This window comes from Calonectris borealis, chromosome 7 (assembly GCF_964195595.1).
Source record: "Calonectris borealis chromosome 7, bCalBor7.hap1.2, whole genome shotgun sequence".
NCBI classification, from domain to species: domain Eukaryota; kingdom Metazoa; phylum Chordata; class Aves; order Procellariiformes; family Procellariidae; genus Calonectris; species Calonectris borealis.
The window spans coordinates 21744068-21767669 of NC_134318.1; the positions used below are offsets into that span (position 1 = coordinate 21744068).

Sequence of the window (23602 nt, forward strand, 5' to 3'; positions counted from 1 at the left end):
TGCACTACGATATCACCTCTAGCTCTTGCCAATGTAGCAAGGGACAAGTTGCTCCATATCTCTTTCTAATCTGTTATGCCTAGCACGTCTTCTGTTTCTTCCTCTAGCAGCTGCAGAACATATTTTCAGCCCTTTCTCAAAATGGTCTTAACTTGTCAGGAGCCCAGTTTAGCGTTATTCCTTGTAATGCAACAGCTTACATGTGAACTGAGCTATGTCTCTGTACAATCTTCAGTAATAGAATATGACAACATCCTTAGGTCTGTGAATTCATCTTTGACAATACCTGAATAAAGAAAGCATTGACCACTGCTTTACTTAGCTTCTTGTTTCTGACCTGCTTCATACTGCGTTGGGACCTCTGCATTTTTGGAACTATACCAGATCACCTTCAAGTGACAGAAACCAACTTCTTAAGAACATATTATTCAAAATCTTGTTACATTTTCTGATCCAAAAATGTAACTACATTGTAATTACAACATCTACAATAACAAATTTGGTCTTTATTTGTCTTTTATCTGCATGATGCTTAGCCCTCCTTCAGAGCCTACAAGGTTTTCCAACACTGACTCCGAGGTGCCATCAGTCTGCTCTGGAGAGAAAAGGGACCAAACCAAACATAAGCAAAGAATTCAGTCTACATTCATTACTTCCTCCTTTCTCACAACCATCCCAGAACAGCCCAAGAGAAAGCTGTTCAGGACTGCTATATAAATGAACACAGTACCTCAGCCATCCCAGGCTACACCTCAGTCACAATCAGCAAGTCCCTAGTTATAAGAATTTGCAGTCCATCAAGTGCTCCCAGTGCCCTCCCAAATTAGGAGGGCTACAGTAAGAAACCCAGCCTAAGCAACTTCAGCCTAAATTTGGGGGGGTGGTGGTGTCTAGTAGAAACTCAAACAGATTTTCTTCTCCCTACATTTATTGGGTTTTGCCCATTCTCAATTATAAAGATGAGCTTTCACGTTTAAATACGTTTCCCTGTCACGACATATCTCATCCTTATGATCTTACCCTAGTGGTAGGGTAATTTGGTGGCAAGAACTCAGTGCTATCAAAGAGTTCAAGTTTGTGGTGGTTTGGGTTTTTGGGGGCTTTTTTTTTCCTTTTTCATTACTGCCTTCACAATATCAAAGCATCTACAACAAATAACAGCGTCAACACACAGGAAAACAATTCTTATTTATGCAAGACAAAGAACTAGAGTATCTTGTAGGACTGTTCTGTCACCTCTGTATGAGGATTTCTAGGTTCAGAGAATGCTAACATACAACATATCTTCCAGCAAAAATGTCACACTACGAGAGAGATAACATAAAATAACTTGCTAAAGAAAGCCCTGGTTCCAAGGGAGCACTCAGGTACGTTGTATCAGTACCAGTCAGATTTTGGTCAGCACGTTCATCATCAGTCTTGAAGTAGTTTCAACTGTTGTTATGGTCTTTTATAGCTTGTTTCAGCATATGTGGAGTCTCCTGCAAACTGCGGAGAACTCATAGTCATAGAAAACAGGAAGAAAATTTCAGCTCCATAGCACCACCTTTCATTCTTGGCAGAAAGAACATATTGAAGAAGGTATTCTCATTTCATCAGTAAGTGATCAGCCTTAGACACACTGGACGAAATGACAAAACAGACTGTTCTGATATTGGTTGATGAGCAACTGTTCAACTGTACCCTCTGAGCTTTGAACGCAACAGAGCAAATCCAAATCCTACTGCCTTCTGTTAACCTTAGCAGGCAAGTCAGCAAAAACTCATAATCAGAATCAACTCGGAATAAGACAGGATGCAAAGAGCCCAATGGTCTCTTTCAAAAATTGTTATACAGCAATATAAAACTTGCATAACCAACTGTAAGTGTGATAGTTTCCTCATCTTCTGCTACATAATCAGCAAGCAAATGAGATTCCGCCAGATCCCAGAAAACATGAAAAAAGTATCAAGAACTCCCTATCAATACAGGTATGGAACAAACACAAGTGGAAGTCGACTACAATGAGCAAGAATATCCACGTCACATGTCCAGCGAGTTAAATTCACCAAGAATAGCGGTCATCATACGAGATCTAAATAAAAATTTCTTGCTCTCATTTCACATATGATAATGGTCCTGAGTTACTATTTGACCCATCACTGCTATAGAACTTTTAGGAAAAAACCAAACATATTCCTATTACAGCTGTATCTAAACTGCTGAAGCTTGCAACAGGGACAAGTAGTAATGAAGTAACATGTCAAATGGTAAAATAATTTTAAGTAAAATTAATGATCTGCAGAGTAGACGCCAGATAATTTGAGTGACATAAATCTAATATCTAGAGTTACACTTATGCGTCAATGCAATTTTATCTTTATCCCTTATGAAAACAAGTGCCAAATGTCTTCCTAACATGAAGGACTTATTTTGCTGTACTGAAGTACTGCTATTTCAGAAATTCTTTTTAGTTCTTCATTCTCTTTCCTGACTTGTTTGCACAGAATTAGATGGTGGAAAGGCAGCTTTTCATATGCCAGAAGATGGACACCAGTGTCCTGTTAAGAACACAATTACTGACAAGGCAAAAAAGGTCAATAAATAAGATGCTGCAAGTCTTACCCTGGTATACCTCAGCAAGCTCTTCTGGTTTTGATTCATATGAAGGGACAATATACTGCATATAGCTCAGAGATCCTAATAAAATTCACAGACACAACCATTTAACAACTTAGTAACGGTGCCAGAATTCACAGAGCTCGCTACTTCCAAATATGAGAGAAGACCACAAAATACAATTTTAAATACCTTTTACTTAGTATAATTTATGAAAAATGTAGTACTCATTCTGTAAGCATAGCAAGCTTTGCTCTGCACCTTTTTCTGCACTAAGCTTAGTTTCAGCTCAGTAATTTCAGTAACTCTATGGAGTATACAATGATCCATTTCAACTGTGCAAAAACACACTGGCAGCCTGAACAAGTCTCAGCATCAACACAAGTTACCTACCATATGCTGGTAAAATCTGATTAATGGGAGGCAAACCTTCAGAAACTTTTTTCCGCAATTGCCACCCAGGTGGTAGAGGACCAATCTGCACCTCAAGTGCAATCATGTATCGGCTACAACCCTCATCACAGCTGGGGACATCTGTTCCAAAGCAGCACAATATGGTCACACTGCCTGTTCAGAGCACTGGGCTATGGAGTTGTTGTGCATGTGCAAGCTAAAATCATGTTAAACCCATCCGTACCGGCAACACTACCGTTCTAGTCCTCTGCAGAACATTAAACTGGCACGACGCTTGCACAGTCTGACCCGCCCAAGCGTGGATTTCTTCCATGACAATGCAACTGCTGAAAACTCAAGTCTGTGTGCCACTTTGAGGCTTAATACAAAGACAATTTCCACACATCAGTATGGTTTAAAAACTATCCAAGCATAGCAATGCTGAGATTATCTTCAGCACAGTACATGCATTTTTCTTTCCTGTTACCCAATAGGGTACTCGTGACGTGGAACACAACTTAATGTCTTCTTTGCACAACCGTAGAAATTAGCATGGTATCCCTAGAAAAAAATAAACTATTTATGCTATAAAACAATTAAGGCTAGATTAAGTCAGCATATGAAAGGCTGCAGAAAAGGATATGAGACTGGCAGGTTGTTGATATTCTTTGTAAACCATGAAAAACACTTTGCAAAAAAAAAAAAAAAAAAAGATGGAGGTACAGAGAGGATTACAACTACCAAATCTTATGTGATGATTCAGCAAAATAAATTCAAATCAAGATAGTTTGTTTCAGAAAGCATGTAATTTTACTCCTTTTCTCAAGTTAAAGTTTGGAGTGAGGCTTTCCAGAAAGCAGTTCACTAAACACCAGCACATATTTCAGGGCAAAAAAGGACCAACATTATCTGTTACCAGCACAGAAAAGCTGCAGAAGCAGGACAAGAAATAGGAGAGGCAGCAAGTAAGATTCAACTGGCGAGTAATATCCCAGGCTTCTACTCCCCAGTATCTTACAGATATTCTATCTATCAAGCACTGTGGTAATGCACAATTTTTGTGGCTCACATCCATAGTCTATTAGACTGGATTTCAGCCTCATGCTCTCCTTTGGATAGAGCAGTTATTTCCAGTAACATCTCTTCATTTCTTCCGACTTTTGGGCCTCACCAAAAGATGGCTACAACTGTACCAGCAACACAGTCTGGACTTTGTACAAGCAGTCCTTTTACTGTTACACTTCCTAGAGGCACGAGGTTGCTCAGGCACACCACGTCCTGCTTCTGTGACATTTATTTCACCTCTTCAAAATGGAACCATGAGAACTTCAAAAAGGAACCAGGCTACTCGTCTGCACACAACTTTGTATGCAAAGAGGTATTTTACATGCACTGAAATGTTTTCTACAGTGTTTCTCTAAACAACAATTTACAGATACCATACAAATTCCATAATTTTACGCATTAATTTTAAACAAGCTTTACAATCTCAGGGCTTTAACATACTTCATCAGGTTAAAAGTCGAACAAAAATGCTTTTCTCAATCATTATAAATCAGGAATTTTGCTATGCAATACAGGCTGGATTTTGTTTATTTTTTCAATGTTTGTCATGTATTTCCATGCTTACAGAGAACTGATAATGAAAATGAAGCAACATTAAAATTAAAATGCTACCTACTCCCTAGACTATTCCCCCACAACAAAAACCCCAGGGTATTTCAGAGTATTTTTATGGTTTGTGTATTTTATCATCAACTCCAACAAGTCTAGCAACAAAAGACATGAAAGCAAAGGCCAGGCAGGAGCCCACCAACCCTCCTTCTGCAGGATCAGCACATATTGTGATGAGGGCACCAGTATCTCATCTACACTATCACTTCCACAAGTAAAAGACAAACTGTCAAAAAATGGTGCAATTACCAGAATACAGGCAAAAAGCAGGGACATGACACACTCTGAAGCATGAAAATAAGTTAAAGAATCAGCAGACAAGTTTTCAGTTAGTTCCTGATAAATTGTTCTGTTGTGGTCTGAAGTTACGCTGCTGCACTGTCTTTTGATAACAAAGATTTTAAATGCTGTGTCAAATCCCAGTTTCTCTTCACTTACTATTGATTTTAAATACCCAAGTCTTTATCTTATAATTGTATTTATACTATTCTTCCCCTAAAGAAATGCAGACACCATTTTTAAAGACTAATTCAAATTTAAGATAAAGGATTTAGCGATTGATCCAATGAAGCTATCCATACCTAATATCTCCAGAAACACTAATACTTATAGTCCTAGAGCTTCATGCGGAGTCCTCTCACAATTACCTTTTGTAATATTTGCTTATGCAGTCCTACAGACACATCTAAAACATCAACAGCCAATGTATATTAATACAAAAATACATATTATAGCACACATATGTATTATGTTATAAATGTTGTATAGTATTATGTATTACAGCAGCAGTAAAGGAATTAAAAAATTAACCTGCTAACACGGAGAATTAAACACTTAAGTCAGTACTTCTAAATGTTCAGCATGCTCAATACAGATAAGGCCCTGTACATCGGCAGTTAAAAGCAAACTATGGCAAGATGTAACAATACACCCTCACCCAGATATGACCAAGTGCTTGGGCACAAGAAGTTGCACACTAAAGCATTAATAAGGAAATGGCGCTGCATAATGGTGTGTATTCCTCCCAGTAGGATTCAAGTCTTAAAGTTAGTGAAAATGTACATTTTGAAGTTACCAAGTCCTAAATCAGTACACTACTATTTCCCGTCCACTTCCCCAAAAGCGAGCAGAGCCTCCGAAATGTAATAAAGCACTTCAGTTATAGAAAGATTAATCTTCCAACTGCAATCATATTCAAAACTGAAATTCATTAAAATGCAGTATTTAGGAAACATTTCCTGCAGGTTCTTAATCTCAAAATCAGTGTACTACTACAAAACCCTGTTCATGTTTCATTCATACTAATAATGCTTCCGCTCCAATCTCCTGTACAATATTAAAGTATCAAAATATCTAAGCAAGGAGACAGCGTTCCAAAAAAAGGTAACTGTCTTCCTACATCAACTATTCCTAACGTATCATGTGATGTTACTAAACTGGACATCATGTGAACTAGAATACTAAACTAAGAGACACAGTTATAATCTTGAAGAGTTGAGTAATTTAGATGAAAAAATGACAAGCCTTCAAAAAGAACTTGTGATTTCTATTGGTAATTGTTTAGGTAATCATTCAGAAGACCTAAAAACCATCAGAAGAATTCTCTTGCGAAGGGAGAGCTCAAAAATCAGTAAATTCAATGACAGATTTATGAAATACTTTTTTCCCCAGAAGACTAGCAATATTAAATGAATAATTAGAAATTCCTCAAGTCAAACAGCCTTTAAAATCAATGTTATGCTGAAAACCACCTCACCTCAGCAGAAATCTAACCCTAAACCACAGGATCAGCAACAAAACTGGGACCTAAGCTAGTTCAAAGAATATCTGCTCCTTGAAAGTACTTAGTATTAGCTTAACTTTCCTGTTATTAACTGCAGCACTGATAAATCCCATTAGCTTTTAAAAACTAAAGACAATCCTAAACAGTTTTCAAGTCTCATAAATGCATGGAATTAGGCAACTAATTAACTATTGCTTATACAAAACTATCAATGCTATTTATCTGTTTTATTAAAAACACTTGTTAAGCTTACCATACCAGACCTAGAGAAAGCTATGTTAAGAAACTGAGCAAGTGTTCACCAGCCAGGCTGCTCAAGAGCAGAAAAGTTCTGACAGACAGACAGACAGACAGTGTGTTTAATCACAGCCACACTCTAACCCACTCCACTTGTGAGGAAATAGGGATGGTTTTCAGCAAAGTGTCATTCCAAAATCACGTTTTAGCTCAGATTTCCACCCTCCCACACCAAAACCCATGGGAAACAACACTCTGATGCAAAATCAGAAACTGATGAAGCACTGGTACTTACTTCCCAGAGATTCTTTTTGGGTGATATTGCAAGCACTTTAGAAAAACTATCCTCATACCAACAGGTGAGCGCTCAAGTCAGCAGTGTTTTACGCGCCCATTTTCCTCAGGGGTCCATGTCAGTGTTCCAAGTCCGAGAGCCCCCTGCCCCACTCCTACTCCTCAGCCTAGACCCACGATACACCTCCCTCTCCCAGAAGCGAGCTGTCACACTGCAGCGCCTTCCCACAGGGCTGTCACTGCGCAGCCAGCGCAGAACCGCGCTCCGGCTGTACTTTTGCTCTGAAGCAAACGCAAACACTCTCCCGGAAGAAAGGACTATTCCCGCGGAGTGCAAGTCAAACAGCAAGGCAGCCCTCTTCAAACAAAGCGCGCATACCTGCCGAGGCTTTTATCTGCTCCAGGAAGCGGCGGGACCCGCGGTAGTCAGCACAGCGCTCCGGCACCCGGCCGCACGGCTGCCACGCCAGCGGCCAACACAGGGACGGCCAAACCGGATCAGAACCCTCCGGCAGCCCCTCCCCGGGCACCTGAGCGTTCCGCTCACACCGAATTACACAGAGCAGGACCCGATCCCCTATAAACTGGGCTCGCGCGGTCAAAATAACCCGAGCAGCGGAGAGGATACGAAGGAAGCCCCGCGGGGCGGGAGCCACCCGCTCGCCGCCAGGGCCGCCGCCGCCCCCGCTCACCCCCAGGCCGCGGCCCGTCGCTCCCCGCTCCGCCCCGCCCGCCCGCCGGACCGCGCACTCCGGGCCGCTGCGGGCGCCGCCGCCCCTCGGCGGCAGCAGGGCCCGCGGGCGGGGAGGCCGGGGCTGCGGCCCGAGCGCCGCGGCGCCCCCAGGGGAGGCCGGGACCCGCCTCACCGTGTGCTCGTGCTCGTCGGCGCGGGCGCGCAGCGGCAGGCACAGGAGGAGGAGGAGGAGCAGCGCGGCGGCCGCGCAGAGCTGCAGCCCGGGCGCCGCCATCTCGGGCCTCGGCGTCCCCGCGCACGCAGCAGGCCCCGCCGCGGAGCCGGCCCGCGCCCCGCCGCCAACGCCGACCTGCGACGCCACTTCCGCTCCGCCCGGCCACGTCATCCGGCCGCACGCCGGAAGCGCGGCGCCTACGGCTGCCGCCAGGAGCCAAGCCGAGCGCCGGAGCGCTGCGCGGGGCCCGGCCGCCGCCCCAGGGTAGGGGGGGCCCGGCCTCGGCGCTTCCCCCGCTGAGGGGGGCAGTCGGTGCCTGCGGGCGGAACAGTGGCTGCGGAAACACGGAGAGGGCAGTGGGCACCCCAAATGCCCAGACACCGCGGGCGTTTAGGACATTACAGCCTTCAGCATGCGTGCGTTGAAGCTCAGTTATTTTTAATTGAGGGAATTATTTTATAATTGGCAAAGTCATAACATAGTGATCAATGAAATAATCTAAAACTATTTGAGAACACCGTGACACAGGGCTGTGTGCAAGTACCCTCAAAAATAAGTGGTCCCGTTCCCTGCGCCCCTAGAAGCAGAAGTGGTTCACGAACGCTGAAGTGCCAAAAGCCACACCCGTCCGAGGGCAGGTACTGAGGCGGCAAAGCTGCACCCAGCCGTAACAAATGGCAAGTTTTCTGTCAGTACTGGCTAAGATAAAGCCTGCAAACCTTTGTGGGAACTTGGAACTATCTCAAGCTACAAGTCCAAAGTAAAAAAAACCCAAACCAAACCAAACCCCCAAGCCAAAAAGCTTGCGGTATTAAGCATTCATTGATAAGATAATTTTTAAACTGAACAAATACTGATACAATTTTCAGAGACTATCAGGCATAATATTTAAAAAAAAAAATAGGGGTTACACCATCATCTCAAATACTGGACAAGCCAACAAATAAATAGACAGACAGTGAAGGACATGAGCAGAATGCAGGAGCTGCTCCGTGCTGTTACATGCCATCCATGCTTTGTAGGAATGACGCAAAAACAGATTTCCCTGTTTACCGCTGACCACCATACCCACACTAAAAGCTTTTCCCCTTGTAGTCTTAGGCATTCAATCTACCTTCCCTGAACATATTTTAGCAATCTACATTTATATGAAGATTTTTCCAGATAGTATGTTCGCAATTGCCTGCCTATTTCAGTCAAAGCAAGGTCCCTCTAGAGAGAGAGGCTTGTCAAAACCCATCCAAAACCTCTGTTTACATTAAAAAAAAAAAAAAAAAAGAAAGAAAAACCTAGACAGCTTTGATAACACCATATGTTTCTTTCTAGTCATTGCATCTCAGTCCAAAACAGAGTAGCTTACCCTTGGGAGGGAGAGAGGAGGCTTCAGCATCTTCAGTTTATTCAGTACTTAAGTCTCTCAGTCAACAACAGGGCCAGCCAGAGCCATCTGCTGCAGCGGGTTTTGTGAGGCACGCCGTACAGAGAGCAAACACTTTCCCCGGGCCAGCCAGCTGCCACCTGAGCTTGGTGGATTGGTTGATGCCCCTACAGGTGGCCAGGCCTTTTACTTTGTACCAGCAATTTCATTATCTGTTCAGTCCTTGAGCTCTAATGTTCGACGGAAACACACTTCATTCCCACTCTCCCCCCAAAGCATATCCTTGAGTAACCAATCTGGTTGCATGCAGTTTTCTTCTCCAGTCTCCTCTGAGCTTCAGTTTCAGTGCACTTCTCATCTTGGGTGGAAGCAATACACACCACATGCTCATCAGCACCACTGGAGTCTACACATACGAAGACTCCATACACTGAGCCATAAGAGGATTAAAGCAACTAAATGAAACCAAACCAATGTGGAACACACGTTTTGGCAGCTAAGAAGGTGTATCTCTGCTGGCCTGCAAGACACATGAAAGTCACGCCTGCATTCCAGTTGTTTACCTGCATTTAACAGTGAAGCCATTTTAGTGCTGTTCCTTTTCTCCTTGATAGGGTGATAGTTTTGCTGTGATTGCTGATCAGTGAGATCCCTAACTAATCCAGGAGAAGTTACAAAGAGAAAGTGAAAAGGGAATGCCTGAGACTACAGCTGCATCTTCAATTTCCCCCCCTTACGCAGTGCAGAAGGGGCCTGAACATTGCATTTATAATATTACTCAGCCCCACCTATCCCAGCTCACCTCTCCTCCAAACCAGAGCCCCAATAGCATTTGGTTTTGTATGACAGGTCAGGTCAGACTAAGTATCTAAGCCGCAAACAGGAGAGGGACTGAAAGGCTACTTAACAGCTACTTTTCAGCAAATCAGGTATAAACCACCTCACTGCAGTACTAGCAATAAAAATCCAGTTCACAACCATGTTATTAGGACCACACAAAGGCAAATGCTCAGATGCAGTTCAGGTAAACCCCTCCCACAGAAGACATTTGGCTATCGCATGCAGGGGGTGCAGAATTAAAAACTAGCTGGGGAAAATGGATCCCTGGTCTGCTTCAGTGCAACAGCTTTGAAAGGAAACCTTCTGCATGACACACTTTAAGATTTTGCTCTTCCCTTCCTGCCTTGTTACAGTCTCCCCCACATCCTACATTTCTACCTTATTTTGTGCCTGGCAGCTGTGGAAGCAGATAATTTCCTCTTATCACATCACATGTGATGAGCTCCATGCTCTGAAGCACAGCTGCAGCTAGCACTAAGGAGATGGGGAATTTTTGAGCAAAACGAGGGAGCTGTGTGCAAACCAAAGCATGTGTGACAGCTGAAGACAATTAAACTGTTGAATTTCCTCTTTTAGTTTCTTTCTTTTATCCCTGTTTCCTTCACTTATCCATGCTACCATTTTTCTCATTTCAGCACCTTCTTCCCTGCTTCCAGTTTGACCCAATAGTGCTGGGAACTTTGTTTTATTCCAAGAGCACAGGAAGGCAGCTCCCATCTCACCGTTCCCCTGGCTACTGTGAACAAACAACAAACTGTCAGTGAGAGCCTGTAGTGTCAGAGGTACTGGAGAAGTCACTGAGGGGAAAAAAAAAAAAGAAAAAAAAAAGGAAAGAAAAAAAAGTCACCTCTGTAGCTATAGGGCTGCAGCACAACTTGCATATCTCTATCATCAAAAGGACACACTATATGAACTGCACTTGGAGTCACACCCTATGAGTTTAATGTATAAATGATATTTAGCTTATGCCTATACCCCTGAGAGCAGCAGGGGCTTCTCCACCTTCACTCGGTGCTGGCTGAGTCACAGTTGCCGTCTGTCACTCCTGCAGCTCCGCACATTGGCTTTGCCACTGTGCAAGAGAAAGGAGCTACAGCTCTATCACCTGCTCTCTTACATATTAAGGGGAGCTTACATGTCCAGACAGAAGCTTTACATGTCCTACCTGTACCTGAGGGATCACCTAATACAGATGTATCTATGTCTCTCTCAGGGCTGGAAGAGGGGGAATGGCTTGAAAACCAAGTCAGTAATAATGCTTAATTCGCTACCCTGAATGTTATCTTGCAGAATTGCCATCTGCATCACTCATGGACAACCAGAGCCCTATACTTGTCCCCCAAGGGCCAGGACATGAACAGAAGATTGCACGGCCTGGAAGGAAAAAAAAAAACACAAAAACAAAATCCAAAAAACCAAAACACCTTACTTCCATCATTCGAGTCCCTTGAGATGAGGAATCAAAATTAATTTCTGCTTTACATGCTTTCTACATTTGGAACACAGAGAGACAAACCAGGAAGCTCTCCTTAAGTTTGTAAGCCCTCAGGCAGAAAAAAGGCTGGACACAGATGTTGCAGATTCACATTGCTAGAAAGGAAGAGTAGAGCAAGCAGAGTCCAGCCCCCAGGCTGCCTGTTTCCACTGCAGCAGGCTAACGACACAGCTGGTATTTGTGAGGTGTGTGCATTTATAACTGGAGACTCACTATACTATTCCAGAGCGTGAAGTGAAACGCCTTTATATTGCTTCTACAACAAACACATGTAAGAGATACAGAACACAGCATTGCTGCCAGTTCCTTCCTCTAATTTGAGAGGTCAGTCATGTGATTTCAAGTAACAACATACCCACCCCCTCCCCAAAAAAGGTTTAAGTACAGTTGTTTTGTGATACAGCAGGTCCCTTACCAGCTGCCTTGGGAATTTTCATGGTAAATTAGCACACACAACACCTTGTTAATGTCTGTCCTCTTCAGGGAGGGAAGGGGAAAGGAAAAGGCGTTTTCAATGTTGTATGCAAAATACATTCTTGAATAAAGACAACTTCTCATCCTCCCATGGTTTAATGATTGCTGGAAGGCGATTCTATACCTTCTGAAAGGTCAGTATGTCCGTACCCAAAGTGTTACGCCAAACAGCAGTACATTCACCTGCTCCTGCTGTAATGAGTGTTCTTCAAACAAAGTCTTTGAACAACTTTTTTTCTTTACTTTTTCAAGCATGTTTTCCAGTCAAGCCCTTTTAGGTTTTATCAAGGATTTTGGTAACAATGCTTATCAGGATTTACTTTCTAAAAGGACATGTGTTCTTTCTTGGTCAAAGGGAAACTTTATGTTGGTGCAGGGCTGCCAAGACACACATCAGCATTCTCCTTCTCAACCATGATACTTTTTCTTGAAGTCCCAAAGCACCAAAATTCTTCCAAGCAAAAAAGTTATAGAAGGCCAAGAAGTCTCAGTGAAAATCATGAGAAAAGTCGCCAGAGCTTTAGGGAGGAGGAAGGGGAAGAAAACATTTGGCTTCCACTTATAAATAATTTAAGACAACCCAAAAATATCTGTACAAACACACATACAAACAGGAAAATCTCATATTCCACAGATGTTAAGAGATTCAGCGACCTCTTGGGGGCACAGGTGGAGGATAAAAGCCTTCACAGCTTACAGGCCTGCAAAAAGACAGGGAATACAAATGCATTAAAATAGTAAAGAATAGGGTTCTGGAACAACACATTGCATGCAATAACATCATATCTAAGAATACTGTACAAGCAATAGTCATACAAGAAGAAAAACAGGCTACCAGTGATTCAGCAACAGAGCAGATGCCAAGGTGCCAGAGCCCTGTTCCTGTCCAAGTTATTTCTTCTGCTCTCCAGCTGCAGTAATTCTACTATTACTGGGAAGAGATGCTATAATACTTGGTTGGAGTAAAACTTTGATAGTATAGTAGCTTTCTCCTGAAAATTAGATGAAGAGCAATAGGAAGAAATCAAAAGATTCAAAAATCTTTTTTTCAAACTAACTACAGATAAATTCCAGCTATATTCTTGCCAGAGCCAAGCCAACATACAGAACTTACTGCACCCACACATTAGTAATTACTATTTTAACAGTTGGAGAATTTTATTAGCATCTCTACTTAGATAAGCCTCTGGGGCCTGGATTTCATAGACTTGCACTGGTTGGACTAAAGGAATGTTTACAAGTTACTTAAGTTTGTCACGGTCTGAGCAAATCAAGGCAAAATCCCTCAACACCTTGTATAAAACCAGTGCAGTTCTTGCTTTGAGGCCAATCATACATGTAAACAAGTGTGCTTTGGAGAGATCTGAAATTTGTAAAAAGAAAAAAAGTCCAAGGGAAAGCCAAAAGGGAATTCCCTCTGCACTACACTGTGTGTTCCAAGAGGATCTTCTCAGGAGGATCAGGTACTAAATCTCTGCCAGGGGCAGGACGCTACTCTTCCTGGGTCAGTCGTCTTATGGCAAGCGTTGTGTGCTTCAATAGCTCTGCCCCTTGCAGTGTGTGAACCACAGTGACAGCACTGCAATAGACATGTTACTAACTAGGAAACCAAATCCACCAAGTATTACAGATGAGAAACAAGGATCTTACAATTCCTAACAGTGTGTGTTTATAGATAGTAGTCTGGTAGATTTTGTGAAAGACACATTCGCTTCCTGCCTTGCTTTCTGCCCAAGGCTTCCATATTGATTCACTGAAAGCTCATGTTTGAGCTGCATTTTAGCTTTACCTGCTTGCGCCTCGAGGAGGCACTCTGGGAGGCCTTTCTGGGAAAGGCAGCCTTTCTGCTTGGTGGGCAATTGGGCTGCGGCTTCTGGTCGTTTCTGGGACTTCATTGTCCTACAAAATGAAGAAAAGAGGTTACAGACAAGCAGAATCTGGTTGTTAGCTTCACAACAGAAGTGGCTACATTTTGCCATTTCTGCAAATGCAATCCCATCCCTGAGCTCCTTTTCTTTTGCATGAAAACAAAGCCATGTACTTAAGAACAGTGGACGAGCAGAGGTGAGAGCTTACCTCACTGTCCCCTTCCATCCCACTGCTGACACTCAGTATACTCCGAGTGCTGGAGCGGTTACTTGCACTACCTGCAGTGAGCAAACAAGAGAAAACAAACTGGTTATTAAATCCTGGTGATTTAACTACAAATCACCAACTCAGGACTCCTTCTAACCTCATGCTTACCTCTTGCACCCATCATTTAATGCTTGTTTAGATTAATTTATTTCCACTGTTATTTTTCACATGTTCAGGATCCAAACAATGGCATTTCATACAACACAGACCATACCATTCAGTTTTGCTTTCTTTCTAGCAGATTTCTGCCCTCCCTAGGTCCAGGCTTCTGGTTAAATATTCACAACCATAATCTAACTGATTGCCAATATCACCTGGCAAGTCAGGTAAATATTGTCACAAGTGTTACACACCCAACATTTAAATTATCAGTCCCCATGTCCTTAACAACTGTGTGGAGATAGATGGCTCTGAGCACTGTCACACATTCATTGCTGGAATAAGTGACTGCTTGAGAGGTTATTGTTCCCAATAGCTGTTCACCACCTCCTCTCACAACAATCCTTACTCATCACAGGAATGTTTCCTAGTCTATTTCAGAGCTAAAAATGACAAGTTTATTCAAACAACCTTCAGCAACCATTTATGCAAACCCATTTAACTTGCATGGACTCAGAGTAGGGAAAGTTTCTGCAATCAGCCATGCCATCTCTGAAGGGTACAGCAACTCACAAATATATCCTACACAGCTATGGCTGGTTTCAGTCATAAATACATAATGTTCTATAGGGCTGTGCAATTCTGGGACACTAATGTTCAGAAACCTATACATTGAAAAGGAGGCTAGAGAGGTTTTCTCATATAAGATGCAGTCCCACCCTAGCCTTGGTGAGGTAACTCTCATTATCAGCTGGTACAAACAGCAGCACTTCAGAGTGCTAAATACTGTGTTAGGGTCTGTTCTCACAATCATGCCATGGGAAAGAGCCAAGCTGCACACAGTAAACTCTGCAGGCTCATTAACATTTCTCTCACAACAGCTTATATGCAAATTACTGGCTGAGTCAGCTGCCTCTGACACCTACTCTGGATGTGTGTCAGCTATGTCTTGCCAAGATCTGCAAAGGTAGTAACCTCACTGGGACTCAGTTTTCCTTTCAGAGGACCAAAATGATCTTAATGACTTCTGCAAGAATTGCTCAGTCTGCAGTAACAGCGAGAATACACAGATTTAATTTGCACAAATTAAGCCTAATAAAAACCAAAGATAATAAAAATGTGCAGACTGTCCAAGTCACTCAAGAGGTCCCACAGTTACCAATGAAAAATGCTGTCCTTTATCTACAACAATTGAGGAAACGACATGTAGAGACTGGTTCCCAGCCTGCAATATAACTATGCCCTTCAGACCAGAAGACCACACTGTCTGCTGAGAGTCGCAGCAAGGGCGCATCCTTTTTTCTAAGAAAGCAGCTGCCATCCACTTTTAAGAACTGAAGACGGGTGATATGCCTTCCCTGAGAAGGCTCAAGGGAATCTTTTGCTCAGCTTTCAACTTCTCCTCCTGCAGAGATGCAGACACAAGATGCCCAAACCACTTGATGTACCTGGAGTTGCTTTTACAGTTTTGAGAACAGCCTGCCTGAGGCGTGCAGGGTTTGGGGTGGCAGTGTCCGTATCGGGATTCAGGAAGGGAAGTCCTGTCCCCTGAACAGAGTCAGGCGGGGGAAGTATTCTCCATCCAGCTTTCCTGTAGAGAGGAAACCTTGTTGCTTACTTGTTGTGCTGGATGTACTTTCTGTTTTCCAGTCTCCTCGCTTTAACTCCTTTTTTGGTGGGAAAACGTTTTTCCTTGGGGTGTATTCATATATTCCACATTCTGCTTTCCCCAAAGTATTATGAGAATGTCGAATGGGTACTGTAATTTCCAAATCTGGAAGGGAAAATGAACAGCTCAGAAGGGTCTATGCAAGCATAGCCTCTGAGAGACAGCTTTACACCCAAGAAGAAAGTTAAACACAATTACGTAAGGGTGATCATAACTGTACATGAATGAATCAAGATTCACTCCACAGATGTGGACATCCTTTCCTCAGTCTGGGAAACTGAGGAGTAAAGCAACTTCCCTATGTTTTAGCCAACAGGCACATGGATGTGAATATTAAAATGTCACATAACAACAATACACATGGAGAAGTTTCTGCCTGAAGAGCCTATTAATATTGTTAGCTGCTTCCTTACCAGAGAATTTCAGAATCAAAGACTGTTACCTGCACTTCTGTCTTTTTTTTGCTTCTCCATTTGCCTCCTGGTTATGCTGTCTCGTAGCCGTTTCAGATTTTCCTAAAAACAACACAAGATATTGTTTTCGGGGCTTCAGATAAAGGAGGATGAGCAGCTTTCTGACAATACCAATATTATATTTCAGCTAACTTTGCAACCAAGCTGTAACAAAGCCTGCTTAGACCTGGCTGAAGTCCAAACCATGTCAACAGGTTTTAATCTATTCCCTTCAGAAACCCATGTGTGCCTTTCAGAAGCCAAGTTTTTTCTTGACCTTAACATTATGTATGTTAAGGTCAAGTTCACAGACTCACTGGCAGTTGCAGCACGTTTGGTTTAGAACTCCCTCTATTTTCTGCTTCTGCTGTGACAGTGGCACAGAAACAAGACCCACTATCATGTAACTGCACAGTTCTTTCTGTACTAATCAACAGATAATTCTGACTGCAGGGACAGAGGAGGCTGGCACGCATCCCAGAGTGTGAGGGACAATTCAGAAAGAATTCAGGATGTCCCCACTGAAGCAAGAGGGGACACCTGGAAATGTAACTGGGAGCAAAGTCTTTTCACCATTGTGTGGCAGCTTACTGCACCTTACAGTAAGGAAAGGTGTGGAGGAAAAAAAAAAAGACAACTTTTCCAGCAGGAAAACTCGTATATATGTACGAGGAGGAAACCCCTGAATAGGTGGAAAAGCAGACGGAGCAATTGCTGTACCATGAGGCAAGATCTGGAGCAGAGACTTTGAAAGCTGTTCATGGGATGGGGCATGCTACTGTCTCTGCTACAGACATCTACTAAAGTAGCACTGCGTTCTTTATTGACAGAAGAAGGGACAGAAGAAGGGATTACTCTGACTGTTTCTGGGTAGAGAGGACGCTTCCAAGTGAGAATCAGAAGGAGAAAAGTCTTGGCTTTGTTTTGACAGCTCCCAAAACAGCATCACACACTAGAGATCAGCACCTCAAATGTGAGAGCAGACTGCCGCAGCATGAACAAAAGGCTCCAAAAGAAGCAGGCAGCGGTTTTAAAGAGGGAGCCTCACTCTAACCTGAGAATGGAAATTTTAAACTATGACTGCTAGTTCCACCAGTCATTATGTTGCTGCTGCCAACATAATGACTCCCTCGTTCAGCTAAGCCACCCAAACACGGTGCTTTCACTAATGACTGTTACTAGACCTTGCCCAGCTGCAAAGAACAGGTAGTTCTGGAGCCATCAAACACCCAGGGAGGGATCGGACCATCTCCAAGATGGGACTTTAAAGCCAATACACCATCTAGGACACTGAGTCTTCGCTGATCTGAAATCGATGAGAACCGATAAGCTGAATGCTCATCACAGGAGTCCCTTGCCAGCAGGTGGATGCTAGGTGACCTCTAGAGAGGTAATTTAGCCAACTGGACTTGGCCCAATTCCTAGTGTACACATCTACAAAAACTAACAATATTACTGCAAGACAAAGAGATCTGTAAAACAACAACCTGCTTGCTGCTGCGTGGGAACAGCCCCTCCGTCAGGAGAGAACTCTGCTAGCTGGGGGACTGTGTTAGCAGTCTTCCTGCTCCAACCAGGAAAGAAATGTACCCACACTGAACAGCTTGTGATATACACCTAGAGAGACAGCTGTATTTCTTAAACAGTGGAATAAGCCTGTACCTGCTGGAACCGGAATGACTCTGATCTCTTTTTCTGGTTCAGTTGCCACTCCTTAAAATGAAGTACAGCTTCATCAACGGTGAGTATGCCCATTTTCACTTGCTCCTGTAATGTAATCAGCTGCCGTTGACCTGGGGTTTTCATTCCAGCAAATGGATCATATATGCTTGATTGAGACAGGTCCCTTACAGGCCTGACTATTGTCTCTGAAGAGAGAAGAACACCAAAAATATTATTGAACTTGTAGCATCTGCCCTCCTCACTAAATACTAAGAAACTCAAGCACTCTTGATATAGCAGAGGTGCAAAAAAAACAGTATTACAGAATGAATGTTTCCCTAACCAGAAGAATGTTTTGTCCTTATGCCATCCTACTATTTGTCAGGGCTAAAAGTCCAGCTGAGAGGTAGCCTTGTATGCAAATATGTCCCAGGGATAATCTCTGTTCTTACAAACATAATTTAAGTGAACAGCACAAAATGTACTCCTTAAAGTGCTCTGCTTCCTCACTGCAAAAATCTTCCTCTCCTCAGCAGTCCACAAAACAGAGCTTTCATCTTGGCAGTCACAAAGCTAGACCCTTCCTAGGTAATCTGTGCAGTGTAACTCCAGAAACAGAAAGGTGAAAAATCATCCTACTGATGCTGGCTCTTTATAACTCATTTGCAACACAAAGAGGAGTTCCCAACACATAAAATGTGGTTCAGATGTGGTTCCTGGCACTCTGATAGTGCACAGGGTAAGAGATGAAAGAATAAGGGCATAGTTTTGGAGGTGCAGAGATCAATGGCAAGCAGTTCACTAAAGGTTAAATCCCAGAAAATAATGATCAACAGGCAGTGGCTATATCCAGAAGATCAAAAGTGGGACATCGATTCCATGAAGTAATATAGGTCACAACATAAAAAAGGCCTTTAATGATCATTATGATCCTGACTGAGGATAAACTCCAAGACAGGGGATATGTACAGTACATGGTAAAAGGGTACCCCCTCACACTCTGCAGTTATAAAAAGTTTCCAGTGTCACATAAGGTTAGAAAGGCTGGGTCATTCATATAGGACTATTATCCCCAGAGCCTTGTAAAACAGACTATTCTGTCACATTTCACACAAATGAAGCTACCTCAGCAGATTTGCTTTTGGATTACTGGAAAGATTTTCAGGGTGAACTTCTGACTTACCTTTCTTAACCTTTCCTCTAGGGACATAGAGATTCTCGGGTCTTTGAGCTTTCTGTGCAAAAACTGTAAAACAAACACTCCTTAGATACCGAAACGCGTCTCATGAAGACAGAAATAGCAAGGATGAATATGGAAAGCACACACAATTCTGCAGTGCATTACAGCTTCTGTTACCCTACTAAGTCCATTGAAAAAAACAAGATAAGGAGTTGTACAGTAGAACTCCCCTTCTATTGACCTCAAATAATTTAGCTCAGCCACCTCTAAGAGAAATCTGGACATGCTTTCCCCACAGTCCTGTCATGGGGGGAAGGAGGAGTCACTGAAATTACTCTCACACATGTTACTGTAGTTCTTGTTAGAATGTTTGTGAAATATGACCAAGATTTCCAAAACTGCCTAGCAAAACAAGAAGCACAATTTTCTTCAATTTCAATTAAAACTCACCTCAGAGGGAGGTACTGAAGTATAGAATCATGTCCCATACAAATGCTATTGAATCAATGATACCATTACAGAGCAGCAATGTCTCAATTTATTAGCTTGATTGTGTCCTTATAATATCAGGATCTTTCCTATTTAGTTGGATTTGTTTATACCATTTGGGGGTAATCTGTCATCCTACTGTTTTCATTAAGAGCAAGCTCAGGCCAAGACCTTGGGATACAACATCCCCACATTTTCAGAGTAGGCAGAAGATGAAAAACAGATCTGAAATTGGATCCCAAAGGTAATCCAGCTCCAGAGCCAAATAATCCAGGGGTCTCAAAAACGTGTACATTTTCTTGGCGTTTATTTGGCAACTGGAGCCTATGTCAAGGCCGTTCTACAGTTGACTAATCTACAGTTTAGGTCCCCTCAGTTTAGATCCAACTCACTTTTGGAGATGTACAGCTCATTGTCTGGCTGTGGAGAGCTGGATTCTGGTCTTGGAACAGGAACTGGAGGTCTGCTAGCCATTTCCTGTGAAAAAGTATCTTGTTCCACTGAGTAGTACACATCTTCACCATACCGCTGGCAAACTCCTTCATCTGAATCTGGCACATCCATGCTACTGCCTACAACAGAGTAGAGTTTGTAAGAAAAACAACCTGGCCACTTCACTGAATGCTGGATCCCTCCAGATGCACTATGTACCACATTCTTACCAAGCTGGCCATTTCACAGGCAAAAACATTCAGCTTTGCAGTGACAAAGCCCTTCAAGACAGGGCTTGATAAAGTCATTACATCTAGTAGCATGTAAGTGTTTGCCACTAAGCCTGTACCATCTGTTTTGGTGAAGAAACCATAGTGGAAAATCTCGTAACTGTTTTTAGGAACTCAAGGAACAGTTAGTTCAATTAATTCCAGTTAATTAACATACTATAACAGTTAACAAATCAAACAGAGCACTGGTTTCCAAAAGCTACTTGTGGTGGTCTACAAAGTACTACAGAGAATTATTCTTTTTCCTGAAATGAGCAATTGCCATCAGTTGACAACATATTTGATCTCAGAACAATGTGTCTTAGAGGGAGCTGGGTACACAGGTCTGTACTTAACAAGCCCAGCTACCATTACACCATCTCATCATCTCCATTCTGTTCTCACTCCTAACATGACTGCAAAATCATCAAATGCTGTCATACCTGATTTAAAAGCTAGTTTCCCTCTGTTTGCATGCTAATAAAAAGAATTAAGAGCCCCTGGACTAACTTCCTACTCTGTTACCAAGTCACAAGCGAATACCCTAACCACTAGACTGACTTTCCTTTAGTGATGCTGTAACACCTAGTTGAGTCAATGCAATGGGACTTGCAGAGCATCGGCATTAGCAGGGAAAACAGAAGACGTTAAGAGCCCCAGACTTAATCTTGCTCTGAGTCTAGCTGGATCACCCACAAAGGTGAGCCTGTATCCCATGGAACCTGGTGAGTCAGGAAAGGCTTGGACAACCTGATCATGCTCAGTGGGGATAGCATGGAGCTAAGGTCTGGCTTTGGTCAGAGAAGGCAGAGGGAGCACTGAAGAGGCAGAATGTAGATCAGGTTTGGGAGCCAGAACTTCTTTTCCTCTTTCCAGGCTGCTGTTTTCAATGGATGGACTTTCAAATAAAACATCTACATTAAAATTCATCACTAGCTTGTGGTGCTCTACTTTATACTCAGCCTCTGCCCATAAGGGGAGCCTGCACCCACATCAGGACACCAGAATTAATTCCCGTCACTAAGATAAGGACAAAACACAGCCATTCCTGAATAGATACTAGCTGTGTGCTTGCACTCACTGGTAGGCAGGGACTGGAACTAGAAATCACTCCTCCTCTTTGGTAAGAAACTAACAACATTTGTGAAACCACCTCACAAGCTGCTTTTTCTGTTGTGCCTCATTTGTACCCACTAAGGCAAAGCTGTCCATGTCAAACAGCTGCTATCCTTAACAGATCAAGGAGAAATCTCAAGTTAATTGCTTTAACTGTGCTACTGCCATCCCTCTCTCCAAACAGGTCTCACCTTCTAAAAACTTGCGGAGCATTGAGTCTTTTGTAGTTAGAGAAACTTCATCTCCGGCAACTGGAGTTTCTGGTTTGGACTGAAGCATCTCTACATCTGAAAAAAGTCAGAAAGATGAACCTGTTGATTATGCCCTTAAACATGTGGAAAAATGTAATGTAATATAATAAAATGCTGTGATATTTCTGACTGGACCTTTGGTTTATGGTGAAAATCAAACAGGAAGCCAGGCAACTGACCAGGCATTTGCCTCAAAAAAGGCTCCTAAGTTGCTACATTCAGTCCACTCTGCACAAATCTTTGCCAGCTGCCTGATGCTTAGGCTTCAGAGTGACTAACATTGCTTTTTGAGAAGTTCTGACAAGGCTCCAAGCAAGCACTGAGGATTAGCTATTATTGAGAGTGTATTGGCCAGGTGAAGATTTTGGCCTCTGCACAGTGCTCCTGAGAGGCCGAACTGAGTGGAAACTCTGTGACTTGGCAAAACAAGACATTAACGGCAATTTGCCCATGACACAGATGACAGTATTTGTTTTGTTTATTGGATAAAAGTCAAAACAGCTGGCTGAGTTAATTAGTTGGACTGGAATGTGTTTAGAGGGTCAGATGATAATTTAGTATTGAGAAAGGAGTGACAGCAAACAATAAGATACTTCGTTAAGTCAGTGTTTTGACGTGAAGAATTCTGATTAAAAAAAAAAAGGGTCAACCTCATTGTAACCCTAAAACTAATCCTAAAACTAAAATAAAATGTTAGGTAACCATGCTCCTAATGATATTAAAAACAAGAGTGATATAAATGAATTGTTGAGGCTTATTGATATAAATCAATTGTTGAGGCATATTGTGAAATATCTATTACTATGTAAACTAGATGGTTTGGGTTATATGACAGAATATGAAACATTTCTCTATAAATATCTTTTTAATATTTGCTGACCTTTCTTATCTTTTTCCCGCAAAGCTGAGGAGATTATGAGAAAGGGATAAGAATATGCTAGCAAGATTTTGCTTTGCTGGAATGTTGTGGGTTTTTTTAAACAATAATTGTCAAAGGACTCACTGACAGTCATGTGAATGCACTCAACGTAGCTTTAACCTCACACACAGCAATACTCATGCTGTGTGGATTAACAACACCAGCAGCTTCTCAAGAGCTCTATAGGCCACGCCAAGTTGCATGCTGCTGGAGCTAATCTGCTCACCACCAACCTAATATAAAGTTTACTTAAGTATCGCTGCACTACACGGAAGCACAGATTTGACATTTGAGCATCCTAAAGAATCAGCACTACAGACCTGTATTTTTCTGTAGAGCAATTTTTCCACCTTGCAGCCACCTTGATTATTTTTAACATAGCTTTTAGAAATGAATGTGTAGTAAATACAGGCCCAGAGGAAAGCCACTACTTTATGGATTTGGGGGCAGAACAGAATGTGACAGGTGTGCAAAGTTCCTTTCATTCTCTGTGGAGAGAACAGTATCTTCCCTGTTTTGGCTGTGCTCTGCAGGATTACTAAACCAGCGGTAAACAGGATCCTGCAGGGTTTGTTTTCTATCACATAGTCAATGTAGTTTAATTCATCAGCTAATTAGTTCTTAGAAGACATGATTACCACCTCGCTACCCTCTTGCACATGGGCCTGTCTTGCATACAGATAAGACCTAACATCTCACCCATGTACCAAAATTGAAAAGACAAATGTCATTCATCAATGACACCTTCTGTTCCACTTGCTGCAAAAACAGGCTAGTGAGACAGAAATGACAAGAAGGTGGCGCACACAAACTTTGGGTATCACAGGAAAGGTCCCCAGATTTTCCTGAGGTTA

General features: G+C 42.6%; 2 protein-coding genes and 1 long non-coding RNA gene across 7 annotated transcripts in view; 1 reads left to right on the plus strand and 2 right to left on the minus strand.

The window, feature by feature from the left end:
- Nucleotides 1–9142, minus strand: part of TM9SF3 (transmembrane 9 superfamily member 3) — a 51964-nt gene extending 42822 nt beyond the window's left edge. For 2 of the 3 annotated variants that reach the window (XM_075154500.1, XM_075154499.1), the window contains exon 1: nt 7846–9142. In XM_075154500.1, the coding sequence (XP_075010601.1) occupies nt 7846–8058 (213 nt within the window). In that variant the 5' untranslated portion in view covers nt 8059–9142. Of the gene's footprint in view, nt 1–7358; nt 7644–7845 lie in introns of those variants that run through there. The other variant, XM_075154501.1, reaches the window with a different exon arrangement.
- Nucleotides 9143–9426: 284 nt separating this feature from the next.
- On the plus strand, nt 9427–12162 carry LOC142084208 (uncharacterized). Its single transcript, XR_012674289.1, has 2 exons — nt 9427–10861; nt 11396–12162. It is a non-coding gene; the product is annotated as an uncharacterized LOC142084208 (long non-coding RNA).
- The window catches only part of PIK3AP1 (phosphoinositide-3-kinase adaptor protein 1), a 46926-nt gene continuing 34240 nt past the window's right edge, over nt 10917–23602 (minus strand). For 2 of the 3 annotated variants that reach the window (XM_075154498.1, XM_075154497.1), the window contains 9 exons: nt 21770–21865; nt 20154–20333; nt 19276–19338; nt 18093–18298; nt 16421–16493; nt 15928–16083; nt 14151–14221; nt 13864–13973; nt 10917–12775 (listed from right to left, as the gene is read on the minus strand). In XM_075154498.1, the coding sequence (XP_075010599.1) occupies nt 12721–12775; nt 13864–13973; nt 14151–14221; nt 15928–16083; nt 16421–16493; nt 18093–18298; nt 19276–19338; nt 20154–20333; nt 21770–21865 (1010 nt within the window). In that variant the 3' untranslated portion in view covers nt 10917–12720. The remainder of the gene's footprint in view (nt 12776–13863; nt 13974–14150; nt 14222–15927; nt 16084–16420; nt 16494–18092; nt 18299–19275; nt 19339–20153; nt 20334–21769; nt 21866–23602) is intronic. The other variant, XM_075154496.1, reaches the window with a different exon arrangement.